Below are 17679 nucleotides of genomic sequence, written 5' to 3' on the forward strand. Positions count from 1 at the left end.
ACTCACTGAAGCTATGCGGTTATAATCAGTGGTAAAAATCACTGACCTCTTGCTTGATACGGCGGTAGACCCACCGGTCTTAACTCCAAGGAGTTTTGAATGACCCAGAACATCTCAATAAGTTGTTACAATAATGCACTGAAGCCTTCCATACTAACCGAAGCAGTCTGGGTAGGATCCGTTTTCAAAATCTTCAAGTTTCGACTTGTTTCTATGGTAAGCCTATTGCACAAACGGTTCAAACGTATAAAGACAAGGGATGTCATGTTTCAATCATGCTAAAACATATCAGGACTTATAGTTTTTGCTGATACACGTCGAATGAAGTCAAGATGATCGAAATCCATAATAAAATAAGGATTTTATGAGTTTATAGTGCATATAGATTTTATAGTGCATGTTACACTGAAAACCCAACCATGGTAGTTGCTACCATATTGTAGGGTTAAATTGAGAACACGCACCGACGTATTTTTGCTAAAAACATTCCGTGCTTGGATTGACTGATTAACGCAGTCAGTTTTACTATGTCGAGAGCGGTATGGTAATTTTAACCCTCGATTATGGAGAGAATGATAATGATTTCGTATTTGCTACCATGCAATTTTGTGGAAGCATGGTACATTTTACCATATTTGCGTTTACTTTCACCAAAAAGCCACAGTTAATTTAATAAGCACCATTTTTAGCAAATTTTCTTAAAACTACCATGGTCGGGCTTTCAATGTATAAACACACACAAGGCGCTTCACTTCCACTGAGATTCGATACAAAGCATTTCACATGAAAGTCCCAAAAATAACACTGACCTGCAATAAAAAAAATCGACATCAGGGTTACCTTCTGACTCGATTCCTTTGGCAAAAATAATTATCTGTGCGAATCGGTTAGGTTAAAGCGTCGTTAAAGTTTTTATGAGGAAAATCGCAAAAATGTATGCAGAAGAACATGGTCTCCGTATTTTTCCGCCAAGTGTGCCAGGTGTGTGGGTCACGCCCAAAATTGTCCAAGTGTGAGAATTTTGTAGAAAATTCAATTCCCTACAACTTTGCTGAAGGGTGCAAAGCGATCCGAGTTGATACTAATTTTTGGTGATTTTCTGGAAAAAAAAATATGTTGGAGCTCTAACGTCTCTAGTGTTCCACGGTGTAATTTCTAATGGTACGTTCGTTTGAACAGTCAGTGCGGCACTGAGTGCCACACTCGTCGGTGCCAGTTTTGGTTCAAACGAACATTCTTTTTCAGTGTGTATGGAACTCGCATGAAATTGAAAAAATATCGAGTGCGGCACTAGAGTTTCAGTTCCAAGATGGCGGCGAAACTCTTGCGGAACTAGCGCGAGTTTCTTCAAACAAACACTTTGACAGCTCTGAGTGTGGCACTCAGTGCGGAACTAGCCCTCAAACGAACGTACCATAAGTAAACAAAGCACCCCTCGCCAAATCAGTGTGGTGAACAACTTATAGAGCTGTCTACGTGCGCATGTATTGCGTGTACGTACACGATGGATTTTTAGGTTAAAATTTGTGGTCGCCAGCAAAAACAAATGGAAAGCTAGTGTGCGTGAGATCGGGCTTAGATAACTCTATTGTCACCACACTCAAACCAAAAACAACGTAGGGAAGTTTTGTTATTTTTTATGATTTAATCTGTGATAATTAACCTGTAACCAAAAGTGAAAATAAACGCTCTCTTCGAATCCAACCTCCGAGAAGGCAAGTTGCCTCTCTCGGAGCACCTGAAACCCAGGAGTTTTACTTACCCGAAGTCTGGTCCGCCGCTACTTACCGTCCGCTGGAGTTGTCCGCTGCTGCATCGATGGGGTCCTAGTACCTGAAAAGAAACGGTGGGTCGCCCGCAGCTTTCTGAGTCAGCCCCCTGGCCGAACAATATATTCTTATAAACACAGCAAAAAATCCGATGGTAAATTCGCATGCAAAAGCGTGCACATCACCTTTGTGAGAAAAAGCATGTAATATTGTATGAGAAAACGTGAACACAAAAAGCATGTACCAACATGCGAAACATGATATTTGGGGTCCCCTTGGTCGGTGTTACCAGAAAAATAACCCACAAAGTCTTGCGGCAGCCGAGACACAGATTGCCATAAACCTAGGGGAAGTTCTCATTTGTTTGAAACGTTTAGGATTCCTTCTTTTTTTCCAAAATGAATAAAAAAAACACAAGCTTAGGTACTGTTGTGTAGGAAGAATGTGTAATGAATTTAATTCAAACTAACTTAAAGCTACATCCACTGATTGCACCATTGATTCTGGCACTGCACTGTACCATTAATTCACATGAAATCATGACATCTGAGGATACGAGCAGCTTTGCACGGCAGATTGTGTAGGGATTATGGGTTGCAGGATTGAATATGTAATAAATTATTAAATGAGTACTTATTATAAGATTGATATAATTAATAAATAAGAGTTAAGAGCGCAACAAAAAGTGCGCACCTTCATGAATATTGCCTTGTTAGCTGATTGTGGATTGAGTGCGAGAGCGCGCTAGCGAGCTGCGAGAGAGAACAACGAGCGAGAAAACAACGAGATGCGTGCGGCCGGCGAAAGAGAAAATGAAGATTGTCAAATCAGTTTTGTGGTTAATTTCTGTGGAATAAGACGTGTTGTTTGTTAATTGCAAAATATCTGTGTTTTTATTATAAAAGAAAGTCCCCGATCACGACAATGGCACAGTCCGGTAAGTCGAACCTTTTGATTCATGAAAGATCATTTGTTTTGCTTGAATTGTTGTGTTGTGAAATCCAACAGTTTTGTTTACCTGCCAGGATGCAGGTCCAAAGTTTCGCTTTGTTGTTTTGCCTGTGTTTTGAAACAGGTAGATTTTTGCTTGAACTTGTTATTTGAAATTGATAAAAGGCATAAAACTGTCTGCGATAATTGACGGTCTTAAATTTAATGAATGATTTGCTTGTTGTTGTGATTTTGGGAATGAATGTTTTGTTTTGAAGTAGTAAGTTTGGCTTTTCGTTGTGATGTTTTATTCTAAGTTTATGGTGGAATTTGAAGGCAAATAATTTGCTCGAAATTTGATTGTTTTTGTACAATCACATTTTGCTTTAGATTTGATTGTTGTTGTTTTGATTGACGACCAATGTTTTGTTTTTAATTTGATGCAATGTTTAATTGTTGTTGTGGAAATTGAACTCCAATGTTTTGTTACGAATTAGACTTCAAGTTTTTTTCTTATTTTTGTGATTGATAAAAATCAATATTTTGTTTATAATTTTACAAAAGATTTGACAAGATTGTGGAAATTGAAAATCAATATTTCGTTTTGAATTTGATGGAGGATTGGTTTGCGATTGAAGGTAGATAATTTGTTTTTAATTTAGTTGTTGTTTTGGTAATTGAAATCAAATTTGTTGTTTGAATTTTATTGTTGTTATTATAATTGACGACCAATGTTTTGTTTTGAATTTGATGCAAAATTTGATTGTTATGGATTGTTGTTATTATTGATGATCATTATTTTTATTTTTATTTTGGATTGGATGCTGGTTATTTTGGTAATTGAAGACCAATGTTTATTTTTGAATAAGATAAATATTTGCTTCTTGTTAGTTTTGTTTTAAATTTAATGAAAGATATGCTTGTTGTGGCAATGACTTGATGCAAAGTCCAATAAAATCACAAATTACAAAATTTACAGGTTTAATTTTGATTGAAAGATTTGATTGTTGATGAGGGAATTAAAGACCAATGTTTTTATGGTAAGATGACAAATTTGCTCATTTTTGCGATAAATGAAAACCAATATTTTGTTTCGAGTAAGATACGAGGTTTGATTGATATTGTGGTAATCGAAAACCAGTTATTATTTTGAATATGATGATAGAGTTGCTTTTTGTTGTGGCAATCGAAGGCCAAGATTTGTTTTCTGAATTTGAGTTTTGTTATTATAGATCAGTATTTTTTTCGGTTTTAAATTTCATGCAATATTTGATTGTGGTTTTATGATGGGCAATTTTGAGTTTAAAATTTGACGCAATATTTGATTGTTTATATGGTAATTGATGACCAATGTTTTGTTTTGAAGTTGATACAAAATTTGATTATTAATTTTATGGTTCTCATTTGAATGAAGATTTGATTGTTGTTATTTTTGACGATAAATTTTTACTGTGAATTTGATGCAATATTAGATTGTTACTTGATGCTGTGGAAATTGAAAACTATCGTTTTAGAATTCTAATTAAAATTTTATAGATTTATGCAGAAATTGACAATCAATGTTTGGCTTTGAAATTTGATTTGAGCAACGTTTTTTGCCATTATAATTGATTAGTCATAATTAATTTTGAAGTCTCTTCTGTGTTGGAGACTGACAAACCTCTGTGATGGTAGTCAGAAAAAAAGTCTCCTCTGTGTTGGAGCCTGACAGACCTCTGCGATGGTAGTCAGAAAAAAGTCTCCTCTGTGTTGGAGCCTGACAGACCTCTGCGATGGTAGTCAGAAAAAGTCTCCTCTGTGTTGGAGCCTGACAGACCTCTGCGATGGTAGTCAGAAAAAAGTCTCCTCTGTGTTGGAGCCTGACAGACCTCTGCGATGGTAGTCAGAAAAAAGTCTCCTCTGTGTTGGAGCCTGACAGACCTCTGCGATGGTAGTCAGAAAAAAGTCTCCTCTGTGTTGGAGCCTGACAGACCTCTGCGATGGTAGTCAGAAAAAGTCTCCTCTGTATTGGAGCCTGACAGACCTCTGCGATGGTAGTCAGAAAAAAGTCTCCTCTGTGTTAGAGCCTGACAGACCTCTGTGATGGTAGTCAGATTTAAAAATGAATAATCTGTGCTGGAGCTCTTTGCAAAAGCAGTCAGATAACAATCTCCTCGATAAAGGAACCCGACCGACTTTTGTGATGATTTTTTTTAAATATCTTCGCAGAAGGAGCCTTATGGATTTTAAAAATATATTGTTCAGCAAATCTTTTCATTCAATTAAGGGCCGTCTTTGACATCACAAAAGAAATTGACCTAAGAAAATGAATAAATAAATTTAAATGTGAAAGTGAGCACTTTTTGGTATCCACAGACAAAGCAATATGTATTTTGGCGTTATGTCTGTGAACCACATAAAAAAAATTATTTTAAATTCATCGAATAGGACTAAAACGGTTGTCACTATAACTAACACTGGAGTTGTCCTCTCTTGAAAGATAAACCTCTAAATTGAAAGACGTTAATGATTAAATATTCCATATTGATAGTTGTTATTGTTAATTGTTACTTTAATCGATCTACTCAGCAGTGAAAAAAAAAATTCTTGAAACTCAACATTATTTCACAGGGACGTAAAAATTTATGTAATTATTAGTTAAAAAAAGGTAAAATAATTCACTTAATAATAAATTTGATGTATTTTTAAATAATAAATAAAGGAATGATTAATCATCAGAAATGCTTAAAATATAACTTAAATTGTGAGAGCGTTGCGTCACAAGAGAAAATAATACAAATATTTAAATATTTATTTTGAATTGAGCAACGGAAAAAAAACATAATTTTAAAAAAACTCGGAAATATTTATATTAATTATATTTATTTTTACTTTTCAATGCAATATCTGTGATTTGTATCAAAATAGTTCAAAATCATTCATTAATTTCGATAGAATTTTATTTTAACAATGTATCATTTTATTGAGTTTAAAAAAAACTTTCAGAATTTTAGTAAAGTAAATATATAAAAATTTAATTAAGGAAACATTATTTTGAAATAAATTAAAGTAACTTTGGGGTTCTTTAATCGATTGTACTTAATTATGAAACCAAACTGTTTCAAATTACATAACAGGAGTTTATCAGCAATGAAAAAGTAAAAATTTTAAATAAGAAAAGAAACCATTGACAGGGATTGTAAAGATCGTGATTAAAAAAATAAGTTTCTGTGAACAATCTACTGATGTAATATATCAAAGTTGCTTGGAACCCATTTTACATTACGAGAAAAATAAAACAAAATATTTAAAATAAAACATTAAAAAATCTTTCAGCTGTTTTTAGATAAGCAAGATACGTTTTGAAGGAATTTATGGTTAGGATATTGTCTCCTCCGTGTTGGAGCCTGACAGACCTCTGCGGTGGTAGTTTGGAAAATGTTTCGCCTGAGCTGGAACCCTTTGAGAAAGTAGTTAGATTGCAATCTATACATCTATGCATTACAAGAATAATTGAATAAATTTTTTTGTTGTTGTTATCTGATAAGCACAGTACATTTTGATGGTATTTATAAATAAAATGACCTTAAACATTGTTTTGATCATGATTAAATGTAACATTGAATAATCTAATCTACGGTAATATCAAAAGTGTTTGAATCCATACCTTTAGCTACAATAAATGCAATTTGAAGAGAAAATTAATTTGACATATAATAGAAATCGAATATAGCGGAATGGCATTTATTTCAGTTTATATATTTTATTTTTATTGCAACAATTTACCACATGATTTTGTTTTATTCATTAGAATAATATTTTCTGAACTATGTTTTGTTTCAAGATAAACAAAAATATTATTAAGTAGACACAACAGAGAAAAAAAATATTCGGTAAAAACTATCGTTTGTTTGGTTAAAAGATCGCGTAAGTGAATATTAATAGAAAGTTCAAAATTTTTAATATAAAAGTTGAAAAATGTTGATACTACCATGCATTTACAGAACAAAATCGTTAAATCGGTTAAAATATTTTTTCAGAAAGCTTTTGTGACAAGAATTAACAACATTTGATTTTATTTTTATAAAAAAATGTATTTTGTGCAACAAAGCAAAAATGTATTTTGTTGAGCAAAGTACATTTTGAGCATTAATTGAATTATTTATATTATTTTTGCAATTTGCTTCATTTATTGAGATTGCTTTTCAAGATATCACCTTAAACTGAAATATGGACTTTTTTTATTTTATAAATGTGTTGTTTTGTTTTTAATACAATGTTAAGCGGTGTATGCACATCGGAAGGAACCGGTCGAGACAAAATACAAATGGGCAGCAGTTGAAGCGAAAGCAAGCCAGATAGGGTGAAGAAAAGCCCCAAGAAAACGCTCCCTCTCCTTTGTTCTGCTGTTCGTAAAGCTGTTTCTTGACCCCTTTTCCTTCCGATCTCCATACTAGCCTTTATTTAAAAAATGTTGTTTGTTTTAGCTGTACAGCTTGGTTGGGAATAAATTACAGAAAAGTATAGATAAAAATATTGAAAATGAGGAAGGAATAAGCTTGCTTGTAGATCTATTTTGGGTGTTTTGGGTATTAATTACAAACATACACTTTTCGTCACGTCTGCATTTAATATTAAAATCAGTTTATGTTTACCTTCAAGTCCCGTCTGGTGGATCAATCGGACGTGGCACTGGGCTTGGGCTCATAATCCATAGATCGGTTTGAACTCCGTGGCGGGCGCACATAAATTCAAAGTGTAAATTTGAGTAAAAACAATATCTGTGCCTGTCATAGTTTTTGTTTCCGATTTTTTTAAATAAGTTGAATAAATTACCACATTATATATATGTTTAGAAATGTTTATTCTTTGTTTTTAAGGTACACATAAATTTAAAACTTTAAAAACGCCAGAATTATGCTTCATTTGTTATTTAAGTCAGCAACATGTTAGATTTTTGAATATAGAACACATTGTTTTATATTTCATATTCACAAAATGATAATAAATAAAAATAATGTGATTCCATTTAATTCGAAATGTTTAAAAAATAAAAATTGCTTTTGAATTTGAATTATTATTTTTAAATCGTGTTATGTGGTTTAAGCAAAATTTGTAAAATTTGCTTTCTAATTTTAAATTACATAAAATTTAAAGAAAATCAAGTAAACAATCACTAATCTCGTATTGCATAAAGAATGATAAACCTGCGTTTGTGTGAGAAATATTTGTGGTTTTTGTTTTCCTCCTCGTTTTTCTTTTTCTTATATTTTCAGGTGTTTTAAATTTTCAACCTCATCAGCGCATTCCATTTTCTACAACTCCTGCGATCGGATGTCAGTCTCTTGGACAACATAGATGAAACATTTCGAAGACTGCGCTTTCGTATTTAGGTCAGCATGAAAACAAAGTCGAGGAACCCGACGAAAATCTTTTAGAAAATTTAAAAAAAAAACATTGATTGATTTAGCATTCATGCAATTTTTCTGTTAGGAATTATGATTGATATTCGTCATCTTGAGAGTAGAAAAGAGGAGAATGTAGGGATTATGGGTTGCAGGATTGAATATGTAATAAATTATTAAATGAGTACTTATTATAAGATTGATATAATTAATAAATAAGAGTTAAGAGCGCAACAAAAGTGCGCACCTTCATGAATATTGCCTTGTTAGCTGATTGTGGATTGAGTGCGAGAGCGCGCTAGCGAGCTGCGAGAGAGAACAACGAGCGAGAAAACAACGAGATGCGTGCGGCCGGCGAAAGAGAAAATGAAGATTGTCAAATCAGTTTTGTGGTTAATTTCTGTGGAATAAGACGTGTTGTTTGTTAATTGCAAAATATCTGTGTTTTTATTATAAAAGAAAGTCCCCGATCACGACAGATTGCAAGTTCATAATTTGATCCTGCACTTCGGCTCTGACCAGCTCGCCACAGATGCGATTACGAGTGTAGGCATCTTGCTGGATACCATTGACGTATTGTTGCACAAAATGCAGCGCCATTTGCACGTTGCTCAAGTCCATCGAGAGACCCGAGAAAAACTGTTACCAATATAAGAATATCAGATATTGAGGAGAAATGGTTTCTTATAACTGTTTACCTGTTCAAGACATGTGGTTGATGTCGGCTGGCAAATTTTGAGGAGGTTGTTATACGCCATGAAATCGGCCTTGAGCAGTTTAATAGTTGCGACAATTGTTGGAGTGATGGCGTTTGCCGTGTTGACCTCTTGCTGCAGACACGGACCCAGCTTGCCCAAATTGTTGGGAATTTGAGACATTTGTGTCATGTTTTTGGCAACGCACTTATCTTCAGTATACGACTGATCGTACGAGCTCATCGTGTACAGCGACATTGAGAAGCTCTGAAAAATGCTATCAATCGTCTGCTGGAGATTCATAGCCACTTGAGATAAATCTGACGAAATTTGTGAATTGACGGAAGATTCTCCGTATCCTAAGGTTTGGTTAAAGTACGAAATCGTCGGCATCAGCAAAACCAAGTTTGGCTGCGTTGCTCCGTACGTTTTATTCATTGCCGCATACGTCACGTTGAGATAGTATCCAAAGTCGTTCAAAGATGCGTTCACCAAAGTCCGGTCAGTGTTGAGGGCGTTGTAGTAGTTGTTCACCACGACCGAGAGCGACTGCAGGTTGGTGGCCATGTTGGCGAGGCCCGTGGAACCAACCGAAATGGCCGAGTACAACGAGAATGCTCCTCCGGCGGAAGCCACCAGGAAGGCCACTGTAAGCCAACGATTCATGGTTTCGGCGTTCGGGTACTTCGTATTCAAACAACAGAAAACAACTGATGATTTGGAAGTGGTATGTGGTCTCTTTTATATCAATTGGTGAGATGATATCACGTTGGCAAACTTCCGAGAATTTCCTATAATGGAATTGGGTCCTAAAATCAAGCTTAGATTGCTGATATTATTGTTTACAGCGATAAAGCTTATTTTTCTGAGTACAATGACCCTTTGTACGACCACAAAGTGTTTAAAATGGATTTTAAATCAACTTTGAAAAATTAACCTCGCGGTCCTTCTTGACAGAAAAGCTCCTACTTGACAGCTCGTTCCAAGGCGACCATAGTGGATCCATCGAAAAAATGTTGTCTTGTCATTTTTTTTTTTTTTGCATTAAAATTAAACAAAGTGATCAGAAATGGTTTTTAATCGTGTTTTTTACCGATGTACATAAAAATTGACACAGGGCTTTAGTACCCAATTCACTCAAAATGGATGAAGAACTCTTTTTGTTCAAAAACCACATTTGAAATGAGTTTACAAGAAATTATAGCTTATCAAAGTTTCAATTGTTCTAGAATAGATTAAGAAAATGGATGTGCCTAGGGATAACAACAACAACCGTCACCTGGGGTGAAACAGGACTTATAAGGCGAATTTAGATAGTCATTCTGTGCATTGTCCTGATGTTGGGTGAATTTGGTTGCTGTAGTCCCGAGTCCGGTAGTCCCGGTAGTTGAGCTCGTACTTGTGTTTGGCCAGTCTCGCACTTACATCAATTTTCAGGCAAGATTGAAACTTCTTCCATATGAAAAGTCACAAAAATGCACGGAGTTTTTTCGGTTTTTATTGAAATCGTATTTTGGGGATCCGTCAAGGTCAAAAGGTGAGGACTTGTGTAATCAGATTTTGGGATTCCATGGGTGAAATATTTAGACTTCTTATTTTTTTTAGCTGAAGATTAGGCCGAGTAAACTGCCTTTGGTATCAAAAAAAAGTAATTTTCATAAAAGTCACGCTTTCACAATTAAAATGACTCTTCGTCAGTTTTGTGCTTTTGTTTTCAGTACATTACATGTTTGAAACAAATAAGATTATTGCAAATAATAATTTTAAGAGATTTTACAATTTGATCAAATCTGGAATTACTACGATCAAAAATGTAGTTTTAAGTTTGTTTTTCGCTGCTTGTCTCCGAGCGGATTTTTTTCACTAGGAGTGCTAATAAATCTCTCAAAATACTATGATAAAATTGGTTCTGATAGATAAATCGTGTACATCGATCACAAACAATGCACACTGGGAAAAAAGGGACCCGTAGCCCCATGAATTAGATGCCGCTGAAATTTTAACTTGGAAATATATGTTTATTATGTAAAAAAATCCAGGGAATCGAATGGTAATGGTTTCGTCTGCCGGAGATAATGGGAAAGGGTCCATTTTGCCCAAATATCCCCTAAAATGCAACCTTTTTATATTATATGCTACATTACGAGAAATACCGCAGGTTTTTAGACTTCAAAATAAGTGAACTTTATGTAAAAAACTATGGTCTTATTTTGCCTCAATTAACCCTATATTCAATTTTCCATGTAATTTGCTCCACATCGTAAAGTGCCGCAGTTTTTCAGACTTCAAAATAGGTGAACTTTATGTAAAAAACTATGACAAATCGATTGGTGAAGGTTTCACGTGCCGGAGACACCGAGAAAGGTCTTATTTTGCCCCAATTAACCCTATATTCGATTTTTCATGTAATTTGCTCCACATCGTAAAGTGCCGCAGTTTTTCAGACTTCAAAATAGATGAACTTTATGTAAAAAACTATGACAAATCGATTGGTGAAGGTTTCACGTGCCGGAGATAATGGGAAAGGGTCCATTTTGCCCCAATTATCCGTATATTCGATTTTTTCATGTAATTTGCTCCACATCGTAAAGTGCCGCAGTTTTTTAGACTTCAAAATAAGTGAACTTTATGTAAAAAACCATGACAAATCGATTGGTGAAAGTTTTTATGCACCGGAGACACCAGAAATAGGTCCGTTTGCCCCAAATGTCCCTTATATGGAAAAATGTGCATTTCCTAACATTATTCATCAATAAAGAAATCGATGGTGTTCGAACGAAAGTTGGTATCGGACATTTTGGGTCCGACCAGGTCAGCGATAGCCTCATTATGTCCAATAAATTGGCTTCAGGAGTCGTTTTACGAGCGAGGTGAGTCCGAGCTTGTTTGTAACGTTCGTGTGTATGCTCGCCTGGTTGCTCATCATAGAAGCACAACGGGTAAGGCTGCAATGTTTAATATTTTTAGAATAAGTGATTTTTTCAAACTACATAACACTTGCAAATTAGATTAAAAAATCGAATATAGGGTTATTTGGGGCAAAATGAGACCTTTCCCGGTGTCTCCGGCACGCGAAACCTTCACCAATCGATTTGTCATGGTTTTTTACATAAATTTCACTTATTTTGAAGCCTGAAAAACTGCTGCACTTTACGATGTGGAGCAAATTACATGGAAAATTGAATATAGGGTTAATTGAGGCAAAATAAGACCTTTCTCGGTGTCTCCGACACGTGAAACCTTCACCGATCGATTTGTCATGGTTTTTTACATAAAGTTCACTTATTTTGAAGTCTGAAAAACTGCAGCACTTTACGATGTGAAGCAAATTACATGAAAAAATCGAATATAGGGTTAATTGGGGCAAAATGAGACCTTTCTCGGTGTCTCCGGCACGTGAAACCTTCACCAATCGATTTGTCATAGTTTTTTACATAAAGTTCACTTATTTTGAAGTCTGAAAAACTGCGGCACTTTACGATGTGGAGCAAATTACATGAAAAATCGAATATAGGGTTAATTGGGGCAAAATAAGACCTTTCTCGGTGTCTCCGGCACGTGAAACCTTCACCAATCGATTTGTCATGGTTTTTTACATAAAGTTCACTTATTTTGAAGTCTGAAAAACTGCGGCACTTTACGATGTGGAGCAAATTACATGAAAAATCAAATATAGGGTTAATTGGGGCAAAATGAGACCTTTCTCGGTGTCTCCGGCACGTGAAACCTTCACCAATCGATTTGTCATAGTTTTTTACATAAAGTTCACTTATTTTGAAGTCTAAAAACCTGCGGTATTTCTCGTAATGTAGCATATAATATAAAAAGGTTGCATTTTAGGGGATATTTGGGCAAAATGGACCCTTTCCCATTATCTCCGGCAGACGAAACTATCACCATTCGATTCCCCGGATTTTTTTACATAATAAACATATATTTCCAAGTTAAAATTTCAGCGGCATCTAATTCATGGGGCTACAGGTCCCTTTTTTCCCAGTGTGCAATGTATGATCACACCTTCCGTCGGACGGGGAAGTAAATGTTGGCCCCGGTCTAACCTAAAGGTTAGGTCGTTAGCTCAGTCCAGGTGTAGAAGTCGTCTCTCTGGGTCCTGCCTCGGTGGAGTCGCTGGTAGGCAGTTGGACTCACAATCCAAAGGTCGTCGGTTCGAATCCCGGGGTGGATGGAAGCTAAGGTGTAAAAGAGGTTTCAATTGCCTCAACAATCAAGCCTTCGGACACCTAGTTTCAAGTTGGAATCTCGCAATCGAGAACGCCAAGGCGAATTTGAATAACAGTGCATGTTATAAGCATAGCATAGCATAGAATTACTTCTCCATCCGATGGAAGGTTGGAGCAGATGGGAATCGAACCCATTATCATCCGCTTACAAAGCGGATAGCGTTAACATTTGACCACGCCAACTGCCACAATGGTCAATAAATTATTCTTAGACAATTTGATTCCGGTGCAATAAAAAATATTTGAGAACTTAAATTTCTACACTGTGCTCCAAGGCCACGTCCACACAGTCCCGGAGGGATTTGGGACGGATTGTTTTTTTTGTTCACTAGGGGCAACCCACGCGACTTTTTAAAGTGAACGGATGTTGTTGGTTGGTTTGGATAGGGTAGAGGAATCTCATTGGGCCATTGAAATATGGTTAAGTTGAGTTTTCCATAAATTATTCAATATAAACAAATTTTCAGACCTGCCATGCTTTATGCTGTGCCGATCTGGACAAGCTGTTTCTTAACCAGGAAGAAAAAACTTCAGAGGATTCAGAACAAAATTCTGAAAATGATTCTGAAACTTCCTCCCTGGTTCAGCACCAGTGAACTTCATCAATTAGCCGAAGTTGACACTTTGGATGTTATGTCCAATAAGATAATTGATGCATTTCGACAAAAATCATTGCAGTCTTCAGCTGCATTGATCCGCTTTTTATATAGTTTATAAGTTATTTTTAATGTATCCCTTTTCCCTTTTGTACATGTAGGACCTCCTACATTTGAAATCACTGAATAGCGAAAGCAACAATATTTCATGAATCAATGAAAATTGCTAGTATTAATAATTGAGCTGAAAAGTCATCGATTGTGATTGGACACTCAATAATATTTTAACTGAATGAATGTACATGGAAAAGAAACTCTAAATAAATATGAATTTAAAAAAAAAACATAAATTGTTCATTTGTGTGGGTCTTTAGCGAATTGTTCAATATAGTTAGTAATTAAATAGTTATCAATATAAACGTAATAAAATGGATTGATCTTACCAAATTAGACACTAGTTGCTCCACTTTCCGGCCTCGATTCTTCTCGTTTCAAAGATATCAGCAGCTCACTTCTCTAGAATGTAGCTTGGAATATTATCCGCCAACTCACACAGCAGTTGCCCCGACCCCTCTTCGATTATGTCCCTGATCACGAATTCGAGGTCCGTTTTTTGATATCTCGTGACGGAGGGGCGGTACGATTCCTTCCATTTTTGAACATGCGAAAAAAGAGGTGTTTTTTCAATAATTTGCAGCTTGAAACGGCGATAACATAGAAATTTGGTGTTAAGGGACTTTTATGTAAAATTAGACTCCCAATTTGATGGCGTACTCATTTTCATCGACACTAAAAAAGTTTTAAAAACGTTGCCATTTTTCGTAACTGTCATTTAAAGGGAAATTTTATGTACTTTTCGATTCTACACCCAAAGGAAAAGACTATATCTAAATCTGCAACAATGGATTTGCTGCAGAAAATGTTATATTTTATAACAGTTTTTGCAGCAAGCTCATAGCTCATTTTTGCTCGCGTAGTAAACATGTCAGCGATCTTCAGTTCTCACCAACACATATAATGCTGGCGCGTCCCCTAGCAACACTCATGAGAGAAGAATGTGTTGGTGCTCTGTCCCTTTCAATTCAATAAGCGTCCATGGCGCGGTGGTAGCGTGTCGGATCAACATCCAAGAAGTTGATGGTTCCATCCTCATTCTATTAAGATTTATTTTCTGCAATACAACCAAACAGCTGCAGTCGGCAATGTCGATAATTGTCGGTAAAATTGTCATACCCCTATAGCGCAAAAAATGATTGAGGACAGATTTCATGCAGATTCTGATAAAATTTCATGCCGCCATGCATCACAATCATGCGAACGCCGGTTGGGTGTACATTAACCCAGAAAGGTTTTTTTTTTCATTTAGAACAAAACTTTTCATTTTAAAATTTCGTGTTTTTTCTAACTTTGCATGGTTATTTTTCAGAGTGTAACAATGTTGTACAAAGAGTTGTAGAGCAGATAATTACAAAAAAATGATATAAAACATAAGGGGTTTGCTAATAAACATCAAGAGTTATCGCGATTTTACGATAAAAAAACTTTTGAAAAAATTGGTCGTCGTTGACCATGGCCGTTCACGGTCACACGGACGACGAAACAAAGAGAAATGCAAAAAAAGTACCGTACCGCTGTTTTGTAGGAAGAATTGTTAATAAATTTATTTCAAACTAACTTAAAGCTACATCCGCTGATTGTTCCATCGATTTTAGCTCTGCATTGTACCATAAACACACTTGAAATTTTTACATCTGAGGATACGAGCATCTTTGCACGGTTGATTGCAAGTTCGTAATTTGATCCTGAATTTCGGCTCGGACCAGCTCGCCACAGATGCGGTTACGACTAGAGGCATCCATTTGAATATAACTGACATATTGCTGCACGAAAGACAGCGCCATTTGCACATTGCTCAAGTCCATCGAGAGACCCGTGAAGAACTGCAATAAAAATAAGAAACTGAAATATGTTGGAGAAATGGTTTATCAAATCTACTGACCTGTTCAAGACACGTGGTTGATGTCGGCTGGCAAATTTTGAGGAGGTTGTTATACGCAATGAGATCGGACTTAAGCAGTTTAATAGTAGCGACAATTGTTGGAGTGATGGCGTTTGCAGTGTTGACCTCTTGCTGCAGACACGGACCCAGCTTGCCCAAATTGTTGGGAATTTGAGACATTTGTGTCATGTTTTTGGCAATGCACTTATCTTCAGTATACGACTGATCGTACGAGCTCATCGTGTACAGCGACATTGAGAAGCTCTGGAAAATGCTATCAATCAGCTGCTGGAGATTCATAGCCACTTGAGATAAATCTGACGAAATCATGGAATGAACTGATTGTTCTCCATATCCAAGAGTTTGATTAAAGTATGCAATAGTCTGCATCATCGAAACCAGGTTCGGTTGAGTGGCTCCGTAAGTTTTGTTCATTGCAGCATATGTCACGTTGACATAGTATCCCAAATCGTTCAAAGATGCGTTCACCAAAGTCCGGTCAGTGTTGAGGGCGTTGTAGTAGTTTTTCACCACGACCGAGAGCGACTGCAGGTTGGTGGCCATGTTGGCGAGGCCCGTGGAGCCAACCGAAATGGCCGAGTACAACGAGAATGCTCCTCCGGCGGAAGCCACCAGGAAGGCCACTGTAAGCCAACGATTCATGGTTTCGGCGTTCGGGTACTTCGTATTCAAACAGTAGAACACAACTGATGATTGGGAAGTTAGATTTTGTGCTTTTTTATACCCATGGGATAATTTTGCGAATTTTGGATCTAAATGAAATTGAATTCGCTAGAATGAACTCTTTATTCATTTAACAATCATTTACTGAACACATTTTGCACATTTTCTTTAGTCAAAGTACGGTGTTTTGCCTCACCTTCATGAATGCAAAAAGCAGTTCCCAGTTTCTGAGTGGAACAATGCTCCCTTTTAAGAGGATTGGGATCACATGTACATGTACAATGTACCCTCTGAGAAATGTAACGCCCCGATCAGTCTGATGGTTGAATAAAATCAGGCTGACGAAGGCCGATCGGGTCGTTAAATTTCTCAGTGGGTAGCTGCTTGTGTCCATGCACTATTACAGGACATACCGTAACAGCAGGTAGCATGCTGAGATACAACTACTAGTGTTTTCTTGGTTGAATGTGAACCGTAGTTCTTTTATATCAGATTATCTAAAAACCCGTTTGATTTTAGAATGTTTTACAATGGTACACTACCAACATGCAAAATGAAAAATAATGTTAATGGCACTCATCTGGAATCATTGATCAGAGGAATCGAGCATAAGCATAAGGGTGTACCAAAAATAGCTATTTCAAATGGGATCTAACCCGTTTTTTAATATCCATTTTTGAGACACATTTGCCACTAAAGAATTTATTTTCAACAACACTAGTATTTGCGCAAGTCTTGGTATAAATAACATTGAATTTTTGATCACTTTAGAGCTTGATACAGGCTTCAAATTATGACTTTTTCAAAACCAGCAGACAATATTTGACCTCCAATAAAAAAATGAACCTAATGTACATGATTTTTAGCATTTTTTAAACAAACAAACGTTCTAATTGAAAACCCCAATACGACCGAATTGAGCTCTTTTCTTTGTACAATTTGTCATGAAAAAACATCAACAAATTGCCAGGATACAAATTTAAGCATAAAAAAATTGCTAAACTTAGTGTATTTCATTAAAAACCTATTGATTACCCAAAAGGTTTCCAACATTATTTTTTCAATCCTCTTCCATTTAACACCATGACATTTTAAAACATTTTCGAATCAAACAATGTGTTAGGGTGCTCCAAAAAATACAAAACTGCGTTTTCAAAAAAACATAACTCCGTGCCATTTTAACCGATTTCAGCTGTCTTGGACGCAAATGTATGGTGATAAGTTGGCTTTTAAAAATTTTCAGCATACCTCCCCTCCGCAGCTTTCGTAACATTTCGTTATAGAACCCGACCGTCCTATCCCCACCCCCACCCTTAACTGCGTTGCGTAATAAAAACAACGGAGAAAAAGTGAAAAATTACTATCCCAGTAAATAAATCCT

The 17679-nt window shown here is 36.0% G+C and overlaps 2 protein-coding genes across 2 annotated transcripts; both read right to left on the minus strand.

Moving 5' to 3' along the window:
- Positions 1 to 2193: 2193 nt before the first annotated feature.
- Positions 2194 to 9487, minus strand: LOC6043350. Its single transcript, XM_038265591.1, has 3 exons — positions 8782 to 9487; positions 8563 to 8722; positions 2194 to 2344 (listed from the first exon to the last, which is right to left on the minus strand). Exons 1-3 carry the CDS (start codon positions 9442 to 9444, stop codon positions 2307 to 2309), a joined length of 861 nt encoding a protein of 286 aa, XP_038121519.1. The 5' UTR covers positions 9445 to 9487; the 3' UTR covers positions 2194 to 2306.
- A 5758-nt stretch (positions 9488 to 15245) lies between these two features.
- On the minus strand, positions 15246 to 16323 carry LOC6043351. The gene is made up of 2 exons (XM_001870914.2): positions 15615 to 16323; positions 15246 to 15555 (listed from the first exon to the last, which is right to left on the minus strand). The coding sequence occupies exons 1-2, from the start codon at positions 16275 to 16277 to the stop codon at positions 15361 to 15363; spliced, it is 858 nt and encodes a 285-aa protein (XP_001870949.2). The 5' UTR covers positions 16278 to 16323; the 3' UTR covers positions 15246 to 15360.
- Between the last annotated feature and the right edge of the window lie 1356 nt (positions 16324 to 17679).

This window comes from Culex quinquefasciatus, chromosome 3 (assembly GCF_015732765.1).
Source record: "Culex quinquefasciatus strain JHB chromosome 3, VPISU_Cqui_1.0_pri_paternal, whole genome shotgun sequence".
NCBI classification, from domain to species: domain Eukaryota; kingdom Metazoa; phylum Arthropoda; class Insecta; order Diptera; family Culicidae; genus Culex; species Culex quinquefasciatus.

What these genes read in the sequence shown, in the direction of transcription:
- LOC6043351 (XM_001870914.2), bottom strand. Translation starts at nt 16,277, where the DNA reads ATGAATCGTTGGCTTACAGTGGCCTTCCTGGTGGCTTCCGCCGGAGGA. An exon ending in CAACCACGTGTCTTGAACAG is followed by an intron (nt 15,556 to 15,614) that starts GTCAGTAGATTT and finishes TTTTTATTGCAG; the next exon opens with TTCTTCACGGGTCTCTCGAT.
- LOC6043350 (XM_038265591.1), bottom strand. Translation starts at nt 9,444, where the DNA reads ATGAATCGTTGGCTTACAGTGGCCTTCCTGGTGGCTTCCGCCGGAGGA. An exon ending in CAACCACATGTCTTGAACAG is followed by an intron (nt 8,723 to 8,781) that starts GTAAACAGTTAT and finishes TATTGGTAACAG; the next exon opens with TTTTTCTCGGGTCTCTCGAT. An exon ending in TCAAATTATGAACTTGCAAT is followed by an intron (nt 2,345 to 8,562) that starts CTGTCGTGATCG and finishes TCCCTACACAAT; the next exon opens with CTGCCGTGCAAAGCTGCTCG.